The 23,768-nt window shown below is 37.3% G+C and overlaps 1 protein-coding gene across 16 annotated transcripts in view; it reads right to left on the bottom strand.

Moving 5' to 3' along the window:
* Positions 1-460: 460 nt before the first annotated feature.
* Positions 461-23,768, bottom strand: part of PICALM (phosphatidylinositol binding clathrin assembly protein) — a 116,145-nt gene continuing 92,837 nt past the window's right edge. For 4 of the 16 annotated variants that reach the window (XM_051821351.3, XM_051821347.3, XM_051821337.3 and 1 more), the window contains 5 exons: positions 21,619-21,642; positions 20,235-20,294; positions 17,532-17,636; positions 3,065-3,167; positions 461-1,813 (listed from right to left, as the gene is read on the bottom strand). In XM_051821351.3, the coding sequence (XP_051677311.1) occupies positions 3,075-3,167; positions 17,532-17,636; positions 20,235-20,294; positions 21,619-21,642 (282 nt within the window). In that variant the 3' untranslated portion in view covers positions 461-1,813; positions 3,065-3,074. The remainder of the gene's footprint in view (positions 1,814-3,064; positions 3,168-17,531; positions 17,637-20,234; positions 20,295-21,618; positions 21,643-23,768) is intronic. The other 12 variants (XM_070076422.1, XM_070076420.2, XM_070076401.2 and 9 more) reach the window with 3 other exon arrangements.

Below are 23,768 nucleotides of genomic sequence, written 5' to 3' on the forward strand. Positions count from 1 at the left end.
AATTAATAACCCATATTGACTAAAGATTATTTTTTCAACCATGCAAATATCATGAAGACATTTATCAATGTAAGGCTGTTAATCCCTCTCGCATATATACTCTGAATTCTATGGGCTATTTAATAAGCAACATGACCTAGTCAAAGGTTTCTTTGGCAAACATAATCATAGGTACCAATGTGTCAAGTTCAAAAGCATTTTCTCCCTTAAACTTACCTGACTGAAGGCATCTGATCAAAGGCAAAGAAGAACAATTTCAATAAGTTATTCTGGCTTATCATTAAAAAGTACAAAGATAATTCTTTTTGGAAATTTCACAAGGCAAAAATGAATTTTACAGTTTATTAAATCAGCAAATGTAATCACCTAAGTATACTTTATTAGCAAAAAGTGATATTGATAATAAAAAGGAAAAGGAAAAAAAGAAACTGCACCTAAAACCAGAATACCATAACGAAAGTTTTGTGGAAGCTGCATTTTATTTGAAAATCCACCCATTTTGCTAACATACATTTTAATATTGTAAACAAAAATAGAATCTGCAGAGACAATGCAACAAGTATGCTTAAACTCATGTACAGAATTGCTTTCCTACAACGAACTGTCCTTCTTAAGGCCCCTCTCAACCCAAACGTTAAGATGTATTTACACAAAGCACCGATCAACAGTGCAGTTTAATTCTTCGCTAACTAAACTCTTGGCTAGACATTAACTTTAAAGATACTATTTCCCCTTATTTAAAAGGTACATGATCATAACATGGCACGAGCCAAATAAAAGCTTCAAGGATTTTGACCCCCTTCCCTCCCCCCATAACACCTCCTAGAGTTTTACTGAAAAGAAGGAAAGTCTTGAAGTGAAAGCAATTCCTCACATTCATTTTGGAAAGGCCCTAATGTCAATGGAAAATAATGACATGCCAAGCACAAAGCAGTAAAGATCCTTCCCAATGCACTAATGCTGAATTTAAAATGTAGTGCTTCTCCTAGTCAGTGAACTGTTCCCTTGCAAAATCCTAGGCACAGAATTGACTATAAGGATTAATGCATTTATAATGCTTTCCTAAATCCCATAGAGACTGAGAATTCTTAAGAGATCCAGACCTATGGATACCTTAAAATATTTAGTGCTCCGTATGTCAGCTGAAAAGCATTCTGAATCAGATTCATTCTTGTGGATAAAAATCAAACATACTGTGTACATCCATACTCATTTTCGTAAGGAGGTTTGATATAATATTAATGTTACGTAAAATTGATAATCATAAATAAATACAAATACTTAAGGAATGTCTACTGCAAACTGAATATAAATTTTTTTAAAAAAAGAAAAATTAATTTCAGTTACTATTTCTGTAAGGACTGGAGAAAAAAGAAGAGAATGCAAAATTAAGAATTATGATTTTGATCCCCCACAAAGAGTCCTGCTGAATTATAATAAAGGACATAGCTCTTCTCTCCAGGCAGCTTTTCCAAATACAAATTTCACACTTCCCAAATAAGGGCTTTTCTTGGTAGGTTACTGATTATGGGTATTAATAGGAGTTGAAAGAACTGAAGAGTTAGTCACCAAAAAGACAGATCTTAGTCTTAAATCATGGCAATTCTTGGCTTTATAAACTGTATTGATACGTTTTCCTATAAACTAGTCCCAATTTCCTTCATGGGCCTTCACTGGGTTACTGTAGCATTCTAATGGAAGAAGAGTTTTAGAGACAGCAGTTTGGATTTTGCTGGAAGTAAGGATTTGCTGCTTGAGCACTTGTCTTTCTGGAATAATTCCATTTTCTTCCATCTAGTTACATAAATTGTATCTGGAAAAAAACAAGTATGTAAGTTAATTCATTGCATTGTAAGAGGTCCCCCTACAAATAATATTTCATGTCCTTTACCACAACTGGCCCAAAAGTGTTCACAGTATGTTTATCACAAACCCTGATTACAAAACAAAATGAATTAACAGTTTACCATGTGCCAAAACTCAATATTTCAAGTATAGTCATAAGGACTTTAAAATATGTTTTGTGATTACTAAAAACTGAGGGGTAGAATGTGGGAGAGGGGAAGAAAGACGACCAATAAGCTATTCTTCCATGACCCATTCAGAAAAACCTCTCTATAAGCACAAATTTTCCTATAAAAATAATATTAAATAATATTTAATTCTCAATTGGTAAAGCAAAAATTATTACTTCCAAATGATATAAAATCAGAGACAATAAGAGTAATGTTATGCTGAGTAAATCATTCCTTTACTAGTATAAATCAAAATTTGAAGGATCTAGAAACAGATACTTTTCAACAGGGAATCACTGTTGAAAGATACCTCAATCTTGAAACCACTCACTCAAAGACATTATTGAAGTAGATGTACTAATAACTTACTAAATAAGAAGAGTACAAACTCCCTAAGATCTAGGAGGGATATCTAAACTGGGGGCTAGGGCACCAAGAAGAACAAATTATGCTGTCCTCCAGCAAACAGAGGCAGTGTGGATCCTAGACAGAATTCTTCTAATTGAAAGGGCTGAAGTAGTCACCTGCCCTAAATTAACAAAAACAAAACAAAACAAAAAACAAAAACTATTTTTAAGTGAAAAGCATACATAATAAATCAAAAATCAAAGAAACTTTTGAAATGAATTTTCCACAACTAATCCTGGGCCACTTAATTAAACTAAAGGAAAGATGTTTGTTTCTGATGAAGCTCTAATGCATGGGTAACGTTGTGGTGGTTCCTTACAATCCTTTTAAGAGTTACTTAAAACACTCTGGTTTTAAGGGTGGTAGTTGATTTCATCCATCTGCTGTAAGCAGTGGATGCTTCTGTGTGTAAGACGACCCTTTGATTTCACACTTTCTCATTATATTAAAGATACCTTCCGAAAGTTGTTTCTCCTTATGTCCTATCTTGACCTATTTTTATTCTTTGCCTAAAGAATAAAGGAGGACAAGAGGGAACCTAGAGGCCTTTAAAGAATCAGAAGAAGAGTGAATTCAGTGCTTCATGTTTGGTAAATCTTAAAAAGTAGTTAAGTCCCATCTCCCCCAACAAGCAGCAATACCTAAAGTGATTTATAAGAAATCCTCCAAAGAGAGCTCTGCAAAGGGGTCCTTTCCTGAAGCTCTGTGAGGACTGTGACTGGAGGGGCTGGATGCTGCCGACAGCTGGGGGAAAGAAGACAGAGAGAGGGAAAGAAAAAAAGATCTCAGAATGACAGAACATGAAAGCAGAAAATGTAATGAAAGAAGAAGTGGTTTTTGTTTTCTCATCTTTAATAAATATAAAGGCAGCCTTTGCAGAAAATGGAATTATCTAAACAGAAATGTAAGTCACACGCCAAATTAAAGGGTATCAAAATGGCATGTGTTTTTCTGTGCTTCTAAAACTCCAAAGGTATAAAGTCTTTATCCAAAAGGTCAATATAAGCTGACTCATGGTTAAGACCTTGAGAGTATGTGTGTGTGTGTGTGTGTGTGCATGAGCACTAAAATGGACATACAGAGGAAGTGATGCATAATTAGATGATTTTTTTTTAATTGGGGGACAATAGCTTCCTGTGTGCAGGCTATCAGTCCAAAGCCATGTGAATTCTGAATTCAATATAGACCAAATGCATCCAGCTACAACATTCTTTCTTTCATTTTTCATAAGATCTGCCCTGCTCACACATTTTTTCAAAAACAGCTGTCCTCTGCTTACTTATCTGAACACACTGCAGCAGATGTATAACTATGGGAGGTGAGAAGGACCTCACAGGTTGCCTAGTCTAATTGTTCCCCTGAATAATAAGAACACTTAAGATTTTTGATTCTGTTTCCTGTTTCAATATATTTGCTGGACTCTTAGAATCTGCCCTTATCATTTATTTAATTTGAATACAGTATAGGGCAAGTAGAACACTGAACTCCATAAATACCTTTAGCATTCTCTAAATGAAAGATGATTCCCAAAGAACCAGGATGTTTGTACATGTTATCTTCTTCTCTAAGCCAATGTAAACATTTTTAAACACAACATGAACAAACTTTTAATTCTCTTTCCCATCTATGTAAGTTTGCAGAGCATGTAAGCACAGGGATATTAAGAAATGAGCTGTCCTTTTATGGATGATTATTTGAGTATTACACTAAAGTTGTCTACATGGAAACAGTTTCACTTTATACTTCCACCATTCAAATCCTATAAAGAATCTCAAGCCTCAAAATCTATCTTTGCTGTTCCAAAATGATCTCATTTATTTCTACCTTTCTATTTTTTTTTTAAAAGCACTATAGAGAATGAGTTAGCCAATGAGTTTCAGCAATATTGTATCACCACTACATTGAATTTATTGTTCTAGATGCCAAGATCAATTTACAGATTTAGAAATCACCATTGGTTATACTGGTGATTTTCTAATCCAAATGTTATTCTCAGAAATAAATGTTCAAAGGCAATGGTAAGATTGACAGAACCAAGCGGGCTGCGATGTATCAAAGGACAGGGCAGCACATATGAGCCTGAAATTTCAGGTTCCAACCATGCAGACATAGATTAAGGTGAAACTTCATTGTACAGGTCTCTTCCCCCTTCAGCCTAACCATGGATAACCATTCATAGCAGATAACTGATCATTATTTACCAACCTGGAGAGAAATGGTCACATTTATCTGCAAGATTAACTGGGTTTCTCTCTAAAGCAGAGTTTCTCTTTTGCTTGAAGTTAAGGCAGCAACAAATCCTACTTACAACAGATAGAATTATCCAAAATCACAATTCTACTATGAGACTACCACACTAAAATATCTTCTCAAATCATGATTTTCATGATGGCAGCAGTGTGAAGACCTGACAGTCACAAGTGAAAATGTCTCTGGAAGCATAGACAAAGGGGACTCTTGAATTTTTCTCATTATGTGAGAATGCTGCTAGAGAGAAGTCCTACATGCTGACAAACACCGACGAAGAGGATCAACCTTCCTTGAAGAAAATGTGCACTTTTTAAACCGAAAGTGCTACTTGGTTACTAGTTTCTTAAGTTGGTAAATTATATACACTCCTGCATATGTTGTGTATCTGTAAATATGTACCCAAATTAAAACATGATAGATATCACCAATGAGAAAACAAGATTTAATACCCCCTACCAAGTTTCTTATCATCAAGATCAGTCTCCAGCAGATGAAACAGCTGAGCAAGCTACATGCCTCCAAGGACTGGGAACTTTAATCGCATACTGATGAGTAAATTGTCAGCTCAAAGAGTAGATAAGGAAAGGAATTCTTAAAAGAAAGAATTAGGCTGTTGCCGAATTACTGCTCAAGGAAAGTAGGAATAACCAAAGAGTAAGAAGGGGCAACCTCGTGGGTAAGAAGCAGCAGGATTTTTAAAGCCTGAAAAAGTCACCTAAAAATACAAGAGTTGACTCTCTTTACTTATCCTTCTTGTGAGTAAATTAGGAAACCAATGTAGGCAGATTAAAGGACCAGAGGATAAGGAATTTAAAAATCCAACTATCAACTTCATCACAAAAAAATGTACTTTACAAGCCAGCATAAACCAAATCATGATTGATTAATTATTCAAGACAAATCCTATTAAACATGTAAACACCAGAAATCTGTAACAAATAAAAGTAAAACAATTGCATTAACCTATTCATTTCAAATGAAATTCTGTCCCCACATTCCCACTGAGCTAAAAACTCAGAGTTATCAGTTTATTCAAATCAAAATGATCCACATCACAACTAAGGATGTCTTTTAAACTAACTGGTTAGTTTCACTATTCAGTATAGGCATACTTTGTCTTTTTTACTCATTTACAGGAAAATGAAATATTGAGAAGAGCAGAATATAAAAAAATTACGAGTAATTAATAATTAGTTGAAAGTCTTCTCCCTCTCCAGTCAACCTAAAAAAAATTGGAAAAAAAATTTTAATGGTATCCCAAAGTGTTCATCTTCCAAGTAAAACTGTTCTGGAGTGCTTTTGGTTATAGCAAGTATTTAATATAATAAAGACAGAGTATAAAAATCACAAATTAATAAAAGATAAACATACCTACAGTCAATTCTAATGACAGATTAAAACATAACACAAAAAAATGGACACTTCTGCATTATACATTTTAATACCAAAGAAACAAAATTTCAAGTTAGAACAAGAAAACAGCAGTCTCAGGACGTAAGGCTAGTACAATTCAAGAATAAAGGATAGGATATTTGAGGAAAATTATCTAATGTATCAACAGATGCACTTAAAATTCTTAGAGAAATCACTTTACTACAGCTTCATATTTGAATTTTTCAGTTACCCAAAAACATGGGAAGCAAATAGCAATGCTTGATTTTGTCTTCTTTGAAGAAGCAAAGCCCAACGTTCTAAGAGACAAATGGATATACTTCCTTTATCTGGAATGACAAAGTTAGTTTTGCAGAAAGATAGAACCAAATCTAATCCTCTCTCATAAAATTAGATATAGAATACATAACCCCAAAATATGTCTCTCTCTTTAGGGCGGTCTTAGGGATTTTATAAAAATAAGCACTGAGCAAGTTTCCTAGAGTGTAGTAGTATTAGTTCAACCTTCCCAAGCACCTATTATCAAATATTCATCTAACCCTGCAGGACGCCTAGCTCAAATGTCACTGAAGGGCCCTGGTAGTATAGTGGTGAGCTTAGCTGCCTTTCCAATGTCACTGAACCCGTGTTGCTGTTGCTCTGATGCTATGCTCTCAGCACTTTGAGTCTCTTGAAGGACTTTCATGCTATCATCAAGCAGTCACTTATGCTTCCTCAGGATTCCTTTAGGATTCTCAGGTACAGGCAATACAGCAACTATATTACAAGCATTCTAAAACATGTTAAATTAAAATGCTTTTTGGTTATAAAACAAGTTTCTTATAAAAATGGTCTCCAAAGTAGGGTGTAAGAAAAATTATTAGAACTTTTAATTTAAAACGTAATTATTTAAAAATCTCAAAATCTGTTTTACATGATTAAAAATGTACTAAGACATTGCTATAGGAATAAAATCAATAAATATACATGAACTGAGGGTACATGCTTGCTGTGGTTTGATCGTCCTCTCCAGAGTTCACAATGAAATTGTTACCACCCTATTGATAGTGGGGTAGGACTTTTTAAGAGGCATTTGTTTATTTATTTTTTAAGATTTTATTTATTTGAAAGAGTTACAGAGAGAGGTAGAGACAGAGAAAGAGGTCTCCCATCCAGTAGTTCACTCCCCAGATGGTGATCAACAGCCAGAGCTGAGCTGATCCAAAGCTAAGAGTCAGAAGCTTCTTCTGGGTCTCCCAGTGGGTGCAGAGGACCAAGGACTTGGGCCATTCTCTGCTGCTTTCCCAGGCACATTAGTAGGGGGCTGGATCAAAAGTGGAGCAGCTGAGAATCGAACTGGCACCCATATGGGATCTGGTGCTGCAGGCCAGGGCTTTAACCCACCGCACCACAGCGGCAGCCCCAAGCAGTGTTTAGATCAGGAAGGCTCCACCCTCATCCAGACTAACACTGTCGCTGCAGGAGTGGGTTCAACCTTCCTGCTCACGTTCTTGTTCTTTTTGTCCTTCTGCTGTGTGATGCCTTCTCCATGTTAATATACAGCAAGAACGTTCTCACCAGATGCTGGCACCTGGATATTAGAATCCTCAGCCTCTAAAACTGTCAGCCAACAAATACGTTCATTATAAATAACCCAGCCTGTGGTATTAAAGCAGCACAAAAGGACTACCACATACTTTCCTGCTACTGCTGTGTAATCAAAATATTTAGAGACCACAGTACTATGCTATAGGATACTACAGCTATAAAACTGACTCAGAGAACAGGAAGTTGTTTTAGGTAATGGTTGCGGAAATGAGGAATCATTTGCAGGCCACACAAAATTTTCTTTCTTTTTTTTTTTTTTTTTTAAGATTTTATTTATTTGAAAGTCAGAGTTACACAGAGAGGGGAGAGGCAGAGGGTGGGGGAGAGGGAGACAGGGAGACAGGGAGAGAGGGAGAGAGGGAGAGAGGGAGAGAGGGAGAGAGGGAGGGAGGGAGGAAGGATAGATCTTCCATCTGCTGGTTTACTCCCCAACTGGCTGCAACGGCTGGTACTGCACCGATCCGAAGCCAGCAGCCAGGAGCTTCTTCTGGGTCTCCCACACAACTGCAGGGGCCCAAGGACTTGGGCCATCTTCTACTGCTTTCCCAGGCCGTAGCAGAGAATAGGATCAGAAATGGAGCAGCCCGGACTCAAACCAGTGCCCATATAAGATGCCGGCACTGCAGGTGTCGGCTTTACCCATTATGCCATAGCGCTGGCCTCCAAAATTTTTAACTTAAAAATTAGTCTCCTAATGGATTTCAAGTCCTGCCTGTGCTTGCCCTGGCAGGGCCACATCAAATGACTCCAAAGGCCTTATATAGCCATGGGCCAGACCTTCCCCACCCAACATGGCCAGGTCACTAGTGGTACATCTGAATCTAGTTATATAGGAATACATATTACCTTCCATTTATTTTATATTAAAGGTAATACTATTTCTAAGCTGTCGAGATAAGGCTAAAAAAGAGGGTTTCTCTACTATACAGATGTAGAGAATCTATCCTTAAGGTTGAGTCTATTGCCACTTATTAACTGCTTCTTAGCTTTGTGTGTGCCTAACAGTAACATCACAAAATTAAGCAAATATTAACTCTGTGCCCTTCAAAACACTATCTACCTTGCTTTAGGAGAAACTACATGTGACCTGAGGGCATTCCTCTTTGAAGGTCTGTTTTCTTTAGATGTCTCTAAAACTGAAGACTACTGCTAGAGTTCAAAATAACCTAAAAATGTTAAGATAGAATGCTTTGTTATTCAAAAATGGCACCTTCAATGTCATCTCATTTGAAATATGACAATCCCTAAATTGACAGCATTAAAGGGAACCAAACTGGACAAAGGAAAATAGATTATAAGAGTTCCCAAACTCATGGAATGAAATATTAACTGACTTGGGCTAAAAATTAACATCTTCCATACATAAAAAATCCTGTCACTATTTAATTTGGTGTACAGGAACCACAAATACTGGCTTGACATACGTGAATATAGTTTGTTGCTTACTAATTTAGATCTCAAGTTGTGATTCCCTCAAAAATCAAAGAAAATGAAAACCTAAGGATTATGTTGATTGGTACTATAACAAGACAAAACAAAAATGAAATGCAACTACAAAGTACCATTTATTTGCTACAAGGCTACTTCAAAAGGCTCGTGGAAAAAGGTAATTAAGGGGCCAGCCCCATGGCACAGGTTAATCCTCCACCTGTGGTGCCAGTATCCCATTTGGGCGATGGTTCTAGTCCCGGCTGCTCCTCTTCTGATCCAGCTCTCTGCTATGGCCTGGGAAAGCAGTAGATGATGGCCCAAGTGCTCGGGCCCTTGCGCCCACATGGGAGACCAGGAAGAAGCTCCTGGCTTCGGATCAGCACAGCTCTGGCAGTTGTGGCCAATTGGGGAGTGAACCAGCAGATGGAAGACCTCTCGCTCTGTCTTTACCTCTCTCTGTAACTCTGTATTTCAAATAAATAAAATAAATCTTTAAAAAAAAAAAAAAAAGAAAAGAAAATGCCATTTGCCAGAGGAAGAGGCTGAAGAGTTTTAGTTGTAGACCATATAATGACTGGGACTATCTAAAGCTAGAAGTGAGGGAGGATCCTCCTTTAAAGCATTTCAAGAGCACGTGGCCCTGCCAACACCTTGATTTTGGACTTCCAGTCTTCAGAACTAGAAGAAAATAAATTTCTGTTGTTTTCACCATCAAGTTGTGATACTTTGCTATGGTAAAACTAGGAAACTGATAGGGCACCTAATGTACATAATGTTGTTTTAAACTCTCTAAAATTTGCTATTCCAATTATTTTCAACTCAGCTAGAATTTATGGCGATATTTAATTTTCAGGATGAAGTTAATGGGAGAATAGAGAAATTACTTTTTAAAGTGACTTTTCTAGTAAATGTTAAGAGTCAATATATTTCTGTGCATTATATACACACAGTGCTGTACATGATCACGAATATTATCATGAAGAGAGTGAAGAATTTCAGTCACTCAACATTTTAAGAGTATTTCCTGGCTTTATTAATAAACTCAAGAAATCAGATTTCCACCTTTTAGAAAGCCTTATTCTACAGGAGATATTATTAACAAAAGAGGTCCCAGATGGGATGCACTCTTAGCATTTCTATTAGGGCTGATTCTCATGTGCACTGGAAACTACAGGACCAGTACTGATGCTACTAAATCTCAATTTTCAAAGTAAATTCCCTCATGGTATTCTGTAGTAGGCAAGGATGAATAAAGTATAACATTGCTGACAAGGCAAAAGGCCTTTTGCACAGAAATCCAGCTGGACAAATCAGCTGACAAAAGCAGCATTGCCAAAACCCACAATTAATACACCAAAAAAGTTTTAAAAAACCAAAACCAAACAAACAAACAAAAAAAAAACCACAACCCAAACACTAAGCCTAAAAGCAAACAGCCATTAGTTCTTAACATACAAGAAAGTCATTAAAAAGACCATTTTTTGCAAGACTTGAATTATTCTAATATCTAAAGCCAACAGTGTCTCTATTTAGAAGAGTAAAAAGCACTCACAACAAGCCATTGTTTCCTTTCAGACATTTAACTGATGTCAGACTTACTTAACATTGGCCCCTGCAAACAAAAAGAGCAGCTGCTGTTTTGCATCTTTAGCCATATTCTTCCATAAACAGGAGGAAAATATGTCTAATACCAATAAAGAAATCAACAAAATGTTTAATATGTTTATGTTTAAAATTAAATGTCTCAATATGCTGTAGTTTCATATTGCCTTTGGGAAACAGTTTGACAAGGAATCAGTGTGGGTTTCTTGCATAAGGAAATGATAGGAACACAGCAAGCACAACCACCCTCCTTGAAGAGCTTCAACAATATCTAAATTGTCATATAAACATGCTGCAGAGTATTATTAAGCTTTACAATGACTCTCTGTAACTTCATGCTTAGTAACACATTGCAAATGTCGAACAAGCTTTCAAACTATTGACCAGCAATGGACATTCCAATTTGTATAAAAGCACCATTAAAATTTATTATAAAGCACCAGTAAAAGGCAAGAGTCACCATTCTCACCAAGTCAAGAAAAAGACACACTAGCAACAAGCAGTAAGCAATCAAACAGTAAGGCTTTAAGGAAGCATACAAGAGAGAAAAAATTAAAAACCATAAGGACCTAGTAGTTTCCACACAAACAGCTAGAAAGATGAACTAATGTAGAAAAAAAAATCAGCCACAATGTGAGGCATGAAACAGAACAAAATACCCATTCTTAAATAATAGTTGAATTAAAATATCTCTAAAATACAGAACAACAAGCAAATCCAGAAAGATGGGGAGAGAGCAGAGTATGTGCACAGAAGACATTTCAAAGCTACAAGGTACCTATAATGAAGACAACAGCCTAAAACAAGAACAGTTTGAACTGAAAGGTATTAGATGCTTTCCAGAGAGGTACTAATCCAGTACTTAAGAGTAACCCAGATACAATGTAGAACACACAGCACAGTTTGGAATCTATCACTAAATGGCAAGGTTGTGATTCTCTCAAAAATATTAACAGTAATCAGGAAAGAGACCAGGACTACAAGTTGCCCTAGATGTATAATGGCTGCCGTGCCTCCAAAACACATCAAAGAGCAAAAAAGGATTTTTGATAATAGCTGTAGAGCTAGAATTTGGTTATAAGATTAGATTTTGGTGGGATTTCATTTATTCATTTAAATTACTATTTACTTTACAATGTACAAAGAAGTGGTATGTGCCCTCAAGGGATCCTGAATTACATGCTAAAAATTAGAATGAAAGAATAAAAGACATTTCATTAAGAAAAATTATTTTGGTTACTGCTAGTACTGAAGGGACAAAATCAACTCAAGGGATAACCTAAGAACCACTAAGTATAAAAGCATGTAAAAATCCCACTCACTTCAAAGATAAAGAGTTTCATTTTTAAATTATTAACAATAATCATGAAGAACCAGTGTTGTGAGGAGTGGGTAAAGCTGTTGTTTGTGACACTGGCATCCCATATGTTGCCAGTTCATGTTCTGGCTGCTCCACTTCTGATCCAGCTCCCTGCTTATGGCCTAGGAAAAGCAGTGGAAGATGGCCCAGGTATTTGGGCCCCTGCCACTCATGTGGGAGAATTGGATGAAGTTTCTGACTCCTGGCTTCCACCTGGACCAGGCCTGACCATTGCAGCCACCTGAGGAGTGAACCAGTGGATGCAAGATATCACTCTCTTTGTCTCTCTCTCTCTTCCTCTCATTTTCAAAATACATCAATCTTAAAAAAAAAAAAAAAAATCATGAAATCAAAGCCACCTTCATTCCTTGGGCAAATATCTAATATTTTAACAAATAGTAACTATTAGCTAACAAATCAAAACCAATTTGGGGCCGGCGCCGTGGCTCACTAGGCTAATCCTCCACCTTGCGGCGCTGGCACACTGGGTTCTAGTCCCGGTCGGGGCGCCGGATTCTGTCCCGGTTGCCCCTCTTCAGGCCAGCTCTCTGCTGTGGCCCGGGAGTGCAGTGGAGGATGGCCCAAGTGCTTGGGCCCTGCACCCAGATGGGAGACCAGGAGAAGCACCTGGCTCCTGCCATCGAATCAAGTACTCCAAAACTAAACTCTCAACAAGAAACTTACCCTAATTAAATTACCTTAATGTTCTCATTCACATCTGTTCTGACATAAAGAAAAGGCATTTCTATCAGTGTCTTTTAAAGGACATGGAAATTCTGGTACTCTTTTTGTCATTTCAGTGAAAAACATTATATGGGTTTTGGAACACAACTGGATATAAAACCTGGCTTAAAAGCAGATGCTGGGGCTGGTGCTGTGGTGAGCAGGCTAAGCTCTGCCTGCAGAGCCAGCATTCCATATGGGACTGCTTGGTATCCCTGTTGCTCCTCTTCTGATCCAGCTCTCTACTTATGGCCTGGGAAGGCAGTGGAGGATGTCCCAAGTGCTTGGGAGGAAGCTCCTGGCTCCTGGCTTCAGATCAGCTCAGCTGTTGAGTCCATTTAGGGAGTGAACCAGTGGATGGAAGACCTTTGTCTCTCCCTCTCTGTAACTCTACCTCTCAAATAAATAAATAAAATCTCCAAAAAAAAAAAAAAAAGTAAATAAAATGCAGATACTGCAGGCCAGAAATTTATATAAAGGTTTTTTTATTAAGATTTTCTTAACTATATTTTTCAGAAAATCAAAACTCATATACAATGTTTTGATTATGTATAAAGTATTACACAGAATTGTGCAGGATATTCTTGACAACTATAGTAATTCTATATTGAATGTGTAAATGTGGGTCATAAATCAGTAAGAAAACTCTTAAGAATTTGCAGAGAGGTTCATTGCTAATAAAAATAACACTACTACAAGTGACCATATGGGCTCTGTCCCAGGAGTAGGAGGTAACATGGTACAAATGAGCACTGGATAAGGAATCACAGGCACCTGAAGGTGAGCTGCATTTCACTGCCTGCTTATTAGCTGAAGAACTTTTCCAAGTCTCAGTCTTCTTCACCTATCAAACATGATGGTAACAGCAGACCTACCTACTTTAACAGATATTTTGAGAATTAGGTAACACAATGCACGGAAATTATGCTTGGAAACTGCTTAAGGTAGCTTACTAAAGATGCAGCCAGAGGGTATGTTTTAACTATTCATCAGGGAAATGACATCTGTAGCCAGTGGTTTCTCGTCTACAGATTTGCACCATAACTTTCTTGTTATTGCTGTTAAGTGCTTATTTGAATATATTTAGGTTCTTACCATCTAGTTCCCTATAGCAGAAAACCAAGTTAATTTTTAAAATTGATGATACATATTTGAAGCTAAAAGTGTGGCTAACTGGGCTGGCACTGTGGCTCACGTGGTTAATCCTCTGCATGCTGTGCAAGCATCCCATATTGGCACCAGGTTCTAGTCCCGGTTGCTCCTCTTCCAGTCCAGCTCTCTGCTGTGGCATCCTCAGTGGAGGATGGCTCAAGCGCTTGGGCCCCTGCACCTGCATAGGAGACCAGGAGGAAGTACCTGGCTCCTGGCTTCGGATCAGCGCAGTGCTGGCCGTGGCGGCCATTTGGGGAGTGAACCAACGGAAGGAAGACCTTTCTCTATGTCTGTCTATAACTCTGTCAAAAAAAAAAAAAAAAAAAGTGTAGCTAAAAAAGGAAATGAAATAAAACACAGAAGGAAGTGTATTACCTGTATGGGTGTACTTCAAAGTTTATGGAAAAATGGAATTAAAGCTCAAATAACTGGAGTTGATGTGATGTAGCAGGTAAAGCCACCGTCTAAGATGCTGGCATCTCATATGGGCACCACTTAGTGTTCCAGCTCCCTGCTAATGGCCTGGGGAAAGCACCAGCGGATGACCCCAGTGTTTGAGCCCCTGCCACCCATGAGGGAGACCTGGAAGAAGTTCCCAGCTCCTGGCTTCAGTGTGGCCCAGTGCTGGCCATGTGGACATCTGGGGAGTAAACCAGCAGAGAAGATCACTCTCTCTGTCTCTCCAGCTTTTCTTTTTTTTAAAGATTTATTTGAAAGGCAGAGTTAAACACAGAGAGAGAAACAAAACTGAAATAGAGCGAGAGAGAAAAGAGAGAGAGAGAGAGAGAGAGAGAGAGAGAGACAGTCTCCCACTTGCTGGCTCACTCCCCAAATGGCTGTAATGGCCAGAACCGGAGGATGCTGAAACCAGGAACCAGAAGCCTCTGCCAGGTCTCCCACATGGGTGCAGGAGTCCAAGCACCTGGGCCATCCTCGGCCGTCCTTGCAGGTACACCAGCAGGGAGCTGGATCAGAAGCAGAGCAGTGAGGACTCAAACCAACACCCATATGGGACATGGACACTGCAGGCATTGACTTAACCCCTTATGCCACAATACCAACCCTACTCTTTCAAATAAATAAATCTTAAAAAAAAAAAAAAAAGGCAAACTTATTTTGGTACAAAAAAAATTGAAATTCATGCATAGTTTTTTCATCATATCCATTTAAAAAAATTTTTAAGACTCTTCATATAATTTCAAGTAAACATCAAATAGAAGGAAATCTGCATGTTTCTCAAATGATTGTCAAATATCTAGTATGATTTTTTAGAAAATTATGCAAGTAATCAGAACTACTGCTGATAAAAGCTGAGAGTAAAAGTACTCATAATAAAGCTGAGAGTAAAAGTACTGAGTTAAGTACTCATAATCCATTTTTATAAAAACAAATGCATAAAAAGTAACAGACTTATTAAAATCAATGATTGCCAATTTCCAACTATCTTCACTGTAAGTACTCAACTGAGTAAGGAACAGAAAAAAAAAACTCACTTTAACATTGACAGGTCGCGGGAGGCATGTGTGCTATGTGATCAACCTGGATTTTACTTTTTAATTAGAACTAAATAAATTCACTAGCCATTCCCAGTCAACAGACTTTATCACTTTATTAAATGAGCTCAATACTCAAAAGACTGAAAAATGAAAGGATGTCTATGATTTACTAGTCTACAAATTATGTAGAGACTAGATTTAAACTGAATAAAGATAACTAGTTCTGGCAATGTAACATTTGCAAGCCTTTGCAAATGTAAAGCATATGTATTCAAGTGAAAAAGGATCCACTGTTGGTGGGAGTCTAAACTGGTAAAGCCACTATGGAGGACAATGGGGATATCTCAGAAAGCTGAATATGGACCTAACATATGACCCAGCCATACCACTCCTGGGAATTTATCCAAAGGAAATGAAATCAGCATATGAAAAAGGGATCTGTACCCCCCCACCCCGTTCATTTCAGCTCAATATACAAGAGTTAAGATATGGAATCAACCCAGATGTCCATCAATTGAAGACTGGATAAAGAAATTATGGTATGTATACACTATGTAATACTACACAGCAGTTAAAAAAAAAAAAAGAAAAAAAAGAAGTTCTATCATTTGCAACAAAATGGTACAATAAGCCAGTAACAAAAAGGCAAATACCATATGCTCTTTCTGATCTATGGTAACTAATAAGAGTACCTAAGGGGCTGGCGCTGTGGCATAGCAGGTAAAGCCGTCACCTGCAGTGCTGGCATACTGTACGGGTGTTGGTTTCAGTCCTGGCTGCTCCACTTCTGATCCAGCTCTTTGCTGTGGCCTGGGAAAGCAGCAGAAGATGGCCCAAACCCTTGGGCCCCTGCACCCGTGTGGGAGACCTGGAGGAAGCAAGCTCCCGGCTTCGGACTGGTGCAGTTCTGGCAGTTGCGGCCAACTGGGGAGTGAACCCAGCAGATAGAAGACCTATTTTTCTCTCTGCCTCTCCTCTCTATGTGTAACTCTGAATTTCAAATAAATAAATAAATCTAAAATAAATAAATAAATAAATAAATAAATAAAGAAGAGTACCCAAAAGGTAATCTATAGGAGTGAGACTGACACCTTGAGATACGATGATTTTGAACAGCTCTTAATTTCACTGTTGAGGAACAAGGTTTTTCTTGTTTGTTTCTGTTCTTTTTTTTTCTTCGTATTCTCTACTTAGTGCAAGGTTAATCTTATGAGCTTAAAATTACCTGAAAACTGATCTTTGTAAAAAAATAAGAAAGGGAGATGGAGGAGAAAGAAGGGTGGAACTAGGAATGGGATAGGGGAGAATCACCATGTTCCCAAATTTGTATATATTAAATGCATGAAGTATTGTATTATATTCCTTAAATAAAATTAAAAAAAAATTTTTAAATTAAAATAACAAGTACATTGTCAGATGTTTATTACTCAAGTGTCTTCAAATAAGCAATAAACATATATAGTAACCAATCAGTTAACATGGGAACCCATGTAACTAAAGGAGAAGTACTTTAACAATTGCATATAATTAACTGTAAACTGCTAAATGGTATAACCAGAGCCACAGACACAGGGTTCCATATATGCCACCAGAGAAGCAGATAAAATAACAAAGACATTTCCTATCTCTTCTCCTAACCCAAACTGGCAAAAAATTAAATAAAGTACCCCCCCCCCCATAACTGGTTCCTCAATTGCCACTAGTAATGGAATAAAAAAACAAAGAGTGAATATGCAGCATGAATTTTCAGGAACTAGAAGAGCAAGCCTAGAACCATCTGAAGAGGAAAGTTTCTCATATAAAGTTATAAGGTCAATATGGCATTTTAAATACTCCCCCGCCCCCCAACTTTCTAGTTTGTTTTTGAATATAATGTCAGAGTGATACAATGAAAATGTGAAACTTGATAATTTTCATATTTAGTGTTTGTAATCTACTTGCCATTTCTCTCTACCTAATCAATATCCCTCTAAGTTCCTATAAAAGATATGAAGTAACACATATGATGAAGAAAAATGTTAATAACTTGCATTTCAAGCTATATACAATGATTATTTTAGTATTACATCCCTTCAAAATCAAGCACATTACAGTATCACATATAGTGTCTAGTACCTGTGCTCCTGATACAGGGCCAAAGGGGTTTGGTGGTCTCATGACAGGCTGACTGTATATTAAGGTTGGTTGTGTCATGACAGGCACACTTCCCATTTGAGGAGGCTAAAAAACAAAAGAATATAAAGTTAAAGGACATGATTCACATCTACCTTGTTATGACTAAATAAACAAGAATGTTAACAAGAATGACAGATACTACTGCTTTTGTTTTGATTTAGAGAAAAATTCCTTTGAAAGCACACAAAACAGCTATAAATGTTTAAGAGCATTTTGTTGGTATAAAAATATTTAGCATACTCATTTTTAAAAGACGGTAAGAAAAGTTTCTCTACTCAATAATTTGCAAAATTTAAACGTTTTTATATAGTATAATAGACAAAATGATTTAGACCAACAAATTTTCAACCAACTATTTCTTAATCACCTATAAAATTAACAAAATAAATGAAATTACTTAATGTGAAAATAATTCATCCACAGACTACTACGGTATTTTGGTTAAAAAGCAAGACTCTGGAGGCTGGCATTATGGTACCGCCACCTGTGATGCTAGCATCCCATATGAGCACCGACTCGAATCCCAGTTGCTCCACTTCTGATCCAGCTCCCTGCTAACAGACCTAGGAAGGCAGTGAAAGATGGCTCAAGTCCTTGGGTCCCTGCCACCCACATGGGAGACTAGGATGGAGTTCCTGACTGTTGGCTTCAGTTTGGCCCAACTCTGGCTGTTGTGGCATTTGAGGAATGAACCGACGGATGGACGATCTTGATGGATCTACTGATCAATCGTTTTTGCTCCCTCACTCGTGCTCTCTCTCCCCAACACTGCCTTTCAAATAAATAATTCTTTTTAAAAAGAAAAAAAAGCAGCACTCTAGAATCTTTTTTTAAAAAAGACTTATCTTGGCCAGAGCCACGGCTCACTAGGCAAATCCTCCACCTTGCGGCGCCGGCACACCAGGTTCTAGTCCCAGTCGGGGCACCGGATTCTGTCCCGGCTGCCCCTCTTCCAGGCCAACTCTCTGCTGTGGCCATGGAGTGCAGTGGAGGATGGCCCAAGTGCTTGGGCCCTGCACCCCATGGGAGACCAGGATAAGTACCTGGCTCCTGCCTTCGGATCAGCACGGTGCGCCGGCCGTAGTGAACCAACGGCAAAAGGAGGACCTTTCTCTCTGTCTCTCTTTCTGCCTGTCCAAAAAAAAAAAAAAAAAGACTTATCTTTCTTATCTGAAAGGCCGTTACAGAGGCAGAGAGAGGAAGAAAAAGAGAGAGGTCTTCCATCTGTTCTGGTTCACACTTCCCAAATGGCTGTAACAGCTAGGGCTGGGCCAGGCCAAGCCAAAGCCAGGAACCAGGAGTTTCTTAAGGGTCTCCCATGTGGTTGCAGGGGCCCAAGGACTCAGGCCATCTTCCACTGCTTTGCCAGGTATTTGAGCAAGGAGCTGGATCAGAAGTGGGGCAGGCAGAATTCAAACCACTACCCATATGGGATCTTGGCGTTGCAGGCGGTGGCTTTACCTGCTATGCCACAACACCAGCACCTAGAATCTTACCTTTCAATAACTTCTGGCTAGCCATTCAAGTAGATTACTGCAAGCATAGTGAGCTTCACTTTTAAGCCTATGACATAAATATTTAGGCAAACTCCTTTTTTATGCAATGATATCATTCTAAAACCTGTGGAACCTTTCTACATGTATAAAAGAAGCCACTTCCATATCATGTATGAAGTAGCACAATAGCCACAGTAGCAATACCAAGGCACAACATACTGGCTTCTACCAGCAACCATTCCTCAATTATGTTTCAATGAATTGAAGCCATTATCTCCATTTCTAATCTAAGTGGTCTGTATATTGAGAGGGCAGGAAGAATAAGGGAGATATATAACATGGATTGTGGGGAACCTAAATGTTTATAGACTAGAATAACCACTGCCATAGGAAAATTCCTCTGGCCTTTACTATATGAAAGCTAACCCTATATAATTCACGAAATGTAATCCTCCCCTTCCTCTACAGTTTTAAGATTATAAGACTTCACTGGTATTTAAGATTAGAACAACAAAAGCTTGGAGGTGACACTAATGTTTAAACATATTTGTAATGAAATATAAAATGCCTAGCAAAGTGAGGAGAAAAATAAGCCAAGAAGGGGCAAGTGTTGTGACACAGTTGGTTAAGTTGCTGCTTGGGTTGCCCACATCCACTATCAGAGAGCCTGGATCAAATCCTGGCTCTCCACTTGCAATCCAGTTTCCCATCACTGCACACCTTGGAAGGCAGCAGGTGTAGCTCAAGTGGTTGAGTCCCTGTCACCCACGTGGGAGACCCAGACCTGAGATCTGGGCTCTTGTGTCAGCCTGGCCCAGAGCTGGCTGCTAAGGGCTTTTGGGGAGTTAATCAGCAGATGGAAGCTCTCTCTTTGTGTCCCTCTGTCTTTCAAATAAATGAAAACTTTGTGACAAATATGTTTCGGGGTGGTTTTTTTTTTTAAAGGAAAAAGAAGCCAAGCAATATTTTAAGAATTAATAAAAACTATGTGTTGTGTTATTCTAGAAATACTGAAGAAACCAATGCCATGGTACCACCTAGGGCTAGAGATGGGTGGCACTAAATTATTTGTTAGTTAAGAGTGTTAAAAGCATGTTAAAGAGGAAACAATCTATTTTCCAAAAGTTTTATCTGGAAAAGTACTTACAATTCCATATCCTATCATTCCTGTTGGTGTAGTAGCAGGATAAGCCATTACAGGAGGTGCCTGACAAGATGAAAGGAAAAATAACCAGAGGTATAACTCATATGTGTCAACTGAGTTCAAAGAATTAAGAGCTGTAGTTCCACTAAAAAGAATTGCTAAGACAGCTGTGATTAAATGACATTTATGGTAATTAATAACTGTGTCAATTAATGCTCAGTGAAAAAAGTCTTGAAATTATCAGAAAGAGAATTATCAGAAATAAGAAAATACCACTTAAACTTAGATACATCAGTGATCTAAGATGACAAAGTGCTTTTACAGCCTTAAACATCTTTGAATTTTTAAAAATAAAGTAAGTTCTAAAATTTAACGTCTATAACTATCATTAGGAAATGTTTACCCAGATAAAGTGTTTTCCTGGGTACTTCATTTCTCAAAGAAAAACATGCAAACATCTTAAATCAATTAATAATCTGATCTTTGAGGGAAAAAAGAAGTTCCTAAGGACCCTTCACTCAAAGAATCCCAAAGATTTCAAACCACTATTGAGTGTGACTATTTCTATGAACCACAATTCTTACATATGGAGCATGCATGTTAGCTAGGCTTCCTTATTTACTCCAAAAATATTTAAAAGCAACAATCAATGAAAAGAACCCTCTACCACTGAGATATTTAAGTTCTCTCATACTGCTACTTTAACTGATCATCTGTAAATATAACAGCTAACAAAACAGAATTATTTTAGATATAATTGCTGTCTTAACATTCCCTGTGTGTGTTTCTTATGAAAACTGAAACTGAATACAGTGAAAAGACCAATAACATTGCTGAAACACAAAAAAACAAACAAATTAAATGGCAATTTGAACATATGCATGAAGTAAAATGAAGCGTAACTTTTTGAAAACAGCATTGAAGTGAAGAGTTAAAAGTTTAGTATTTGGGTGAGCATGTAGGGCTTATTGGTCTCTCCCTACTTAAAATCCAAGATCTGTAAGAGCAGTAGACAAACTGCCAAGTACAGCAGAAGCCTGTAAGATTTCATGCAGTTGTTATTCCAAACATTACCACAATCAACATTTCTCTTCATTCAGAAGTCATCAAGTGCATAGTGGCAGCACAGATACACACACAGACACCCAGCCATCTGGCAGCAAATGGCGGAATATTAAGCAAGAAAAAAAATTGGTACTTCCCATGCCACCATCAGAATCAATTCTGCAACACACCCATGAAATCAGTAGATGCTAGGAAGAATTTTTGGCACATTGAAAATCTGAATGTGAAAACAAGTAATAGCTTAAAGGTTATGAGATTCTGCTGCAGCAGTGGTTAATAGCATGCCAATTTATTGCAAAAAGGCTAGTTTTTGGTCACTTACGTATTGTGGAAAATGCATGCCATTCTGTTTTTCCCAGGGAGAACAATTACATAATGCAATAACACTGGATTAGAACAAGTACTTACACAACAGAAAATACACAGAGAGCATTTTAGTTCACATGTACATTCACTAACTAAAGTCTCTTGTATTTCCAGTATCTAATGAAAGAATATCTAAACTAAAACACTATCAAGGTTGACAAGGCAAACCGAGTCTTTAGCCTTATTCCTTTATATACACAATAGTTAACTGACTAAAAAATATCTTTCGAACACAAAATCAATCACAAGTACCAATAGTGCAAAATTCAGGGCATCTCATAAACAGTCATATCAATGTCTGTCACAGGAAAAAAAAAAAACAAGAAATAATTAAAAGAATTTGTACCAAAATGTTTTTTAATTCCAATAAATTTGTTTTTATAAAAATTGAAAAACCTTGACAGTGTTTAGGATTAACAAAAAGGTTAGAAATGTCATAAGCAGCGGTATGTCTTAAGTAGTGAATCACATCATCAGTCTTTAGTGTTAGCCACTAAAAGGAAACTATAAAATATATACAAATATTTTAATAAAATCCTTAAGAGATGATTCACATTGCATATAGAACATAGAAACATAAATACTGCTATCTTATCACTTTACACATGAATTCCAGAAGGTTAGAGGCTTATTACATTCTAATTCATCTTAAGTGTTACATACAAACCTTTAATATTTCACAGAGTTTAACACTACAAAAACATAAAATATTCATTGTACTTTAGTATCAACTTTTGTATGTGTCATTTTTTACTGTCAATGTAGAATTCACACCATAAAATCCACTGATCTAAATACCTGCCATCTCCTACTCAGTGACATGTGTTATAGTGGGAAAAACATCGAGTTCAGAATCAAGAGATGGACTTTCAACTTTAAATTGCTTCCTACTTGGGAAAAGAATTGTATTACTTTATCCTTAAAACTGAGGTAAGTCAAACTCTTCCAAGACAGCACTGTTTACATGCTGAAGATAGTACATGTGCATGTGCAGATAAAAACTAAAACTATTTCAATGAAAGGTTTTAATGTTAGTGAAGGTATAGAACACTAACTGTGAAAAATTACTGCTCTAAAATGTAGCTAAATTTCAACATTATGGAATCTAATTTATGGAATCTAATAATAAACTTTTCAGGTAATGTCATACAAAATTTTACCAGCACAATATTTTTAGATCATTCCTATTAATTATAACACATAATTAACCAAAGGAAAACAAGATAATGTTCTGTTAATGAATTAATAATAAAAGATATTATCATAAGAGCAATGGAGATATCTATCAACAATATGAAGGTTATACTATGTAGCCTCTGTAATCAAAATGCTGCTATTAATCAACTGATAGAAGCAGGTCATATTTTTCCACAAGGAGGAATATGTTTTTCTCTGATTGACCAAGACTTGCTGGACTGGTAAGGCAGCAGCTGGCCAGGGACAGGGAAACAGACCATTAAGGCATGGGCCTACCATGCCTTATAGTAAATAAGAATACCACCAGAGTTTGTTCAGTAATATATATTAACTATTAATTAGCAAGCACAGCAGATCTTCATTATTCATATTCTGTATTTGCAAATTTGCCTAGTCGCTAAAATTTGCAACCCCCAAATCAATACTTGTGATGTTTTCTATGTCATTCATAGACATACAAAGAGGAGCAAAAGATCTGTATCACTGCATGCAGTTTATTCCCAGCTGAGTTGGAACAAAGTGACACTGCCTTGTTTTAGCTCTCATGTGAAGAAGTCCAGAGGATGGAGAAGGTAGGCAACAGTTGTATGTACCACAAGGAGCTCTGGCTCTGCAGCCAGTTGAGCACAACTAGAATTCCAACTCTGGCACTAGTTAGTGGTGTGGCCTCAGGCATGTCACTTAATACTGCTGACTTCATCTTGTATTTTATAAAACCCAATCTACAAGAATGATGATTTTTAGTATTGAAGATTATAATCTATGTGAAATACGCATAAAAATGCACATATTTTTCCTAGCAGTGGTTCACTGTTCACTAGTTGGGTAACTCTAAGTATATAACTGCCACAAAAAAAGAGAATCAACTGTATAAATTATATGACAATTTTAACAACAAATAATTATAGT

The sequence above is a fragment of the Oryctolagus cuniculus genome, chromosome 1 (assembly GCF_051225735.1).
Source record: "Oryctolagus cuniculus isolate XC-2025 breed Fujian yellow rabbit chromosome 1, ASM5122573v1, whole genome shotgun sequence".
Lineage (NCBI taxonomy): Eukaryota > Metazoa > Chordata > Mammalia > Lagomorpha > Leporidae > Oryctolagus > Oryctolagus cuniculus.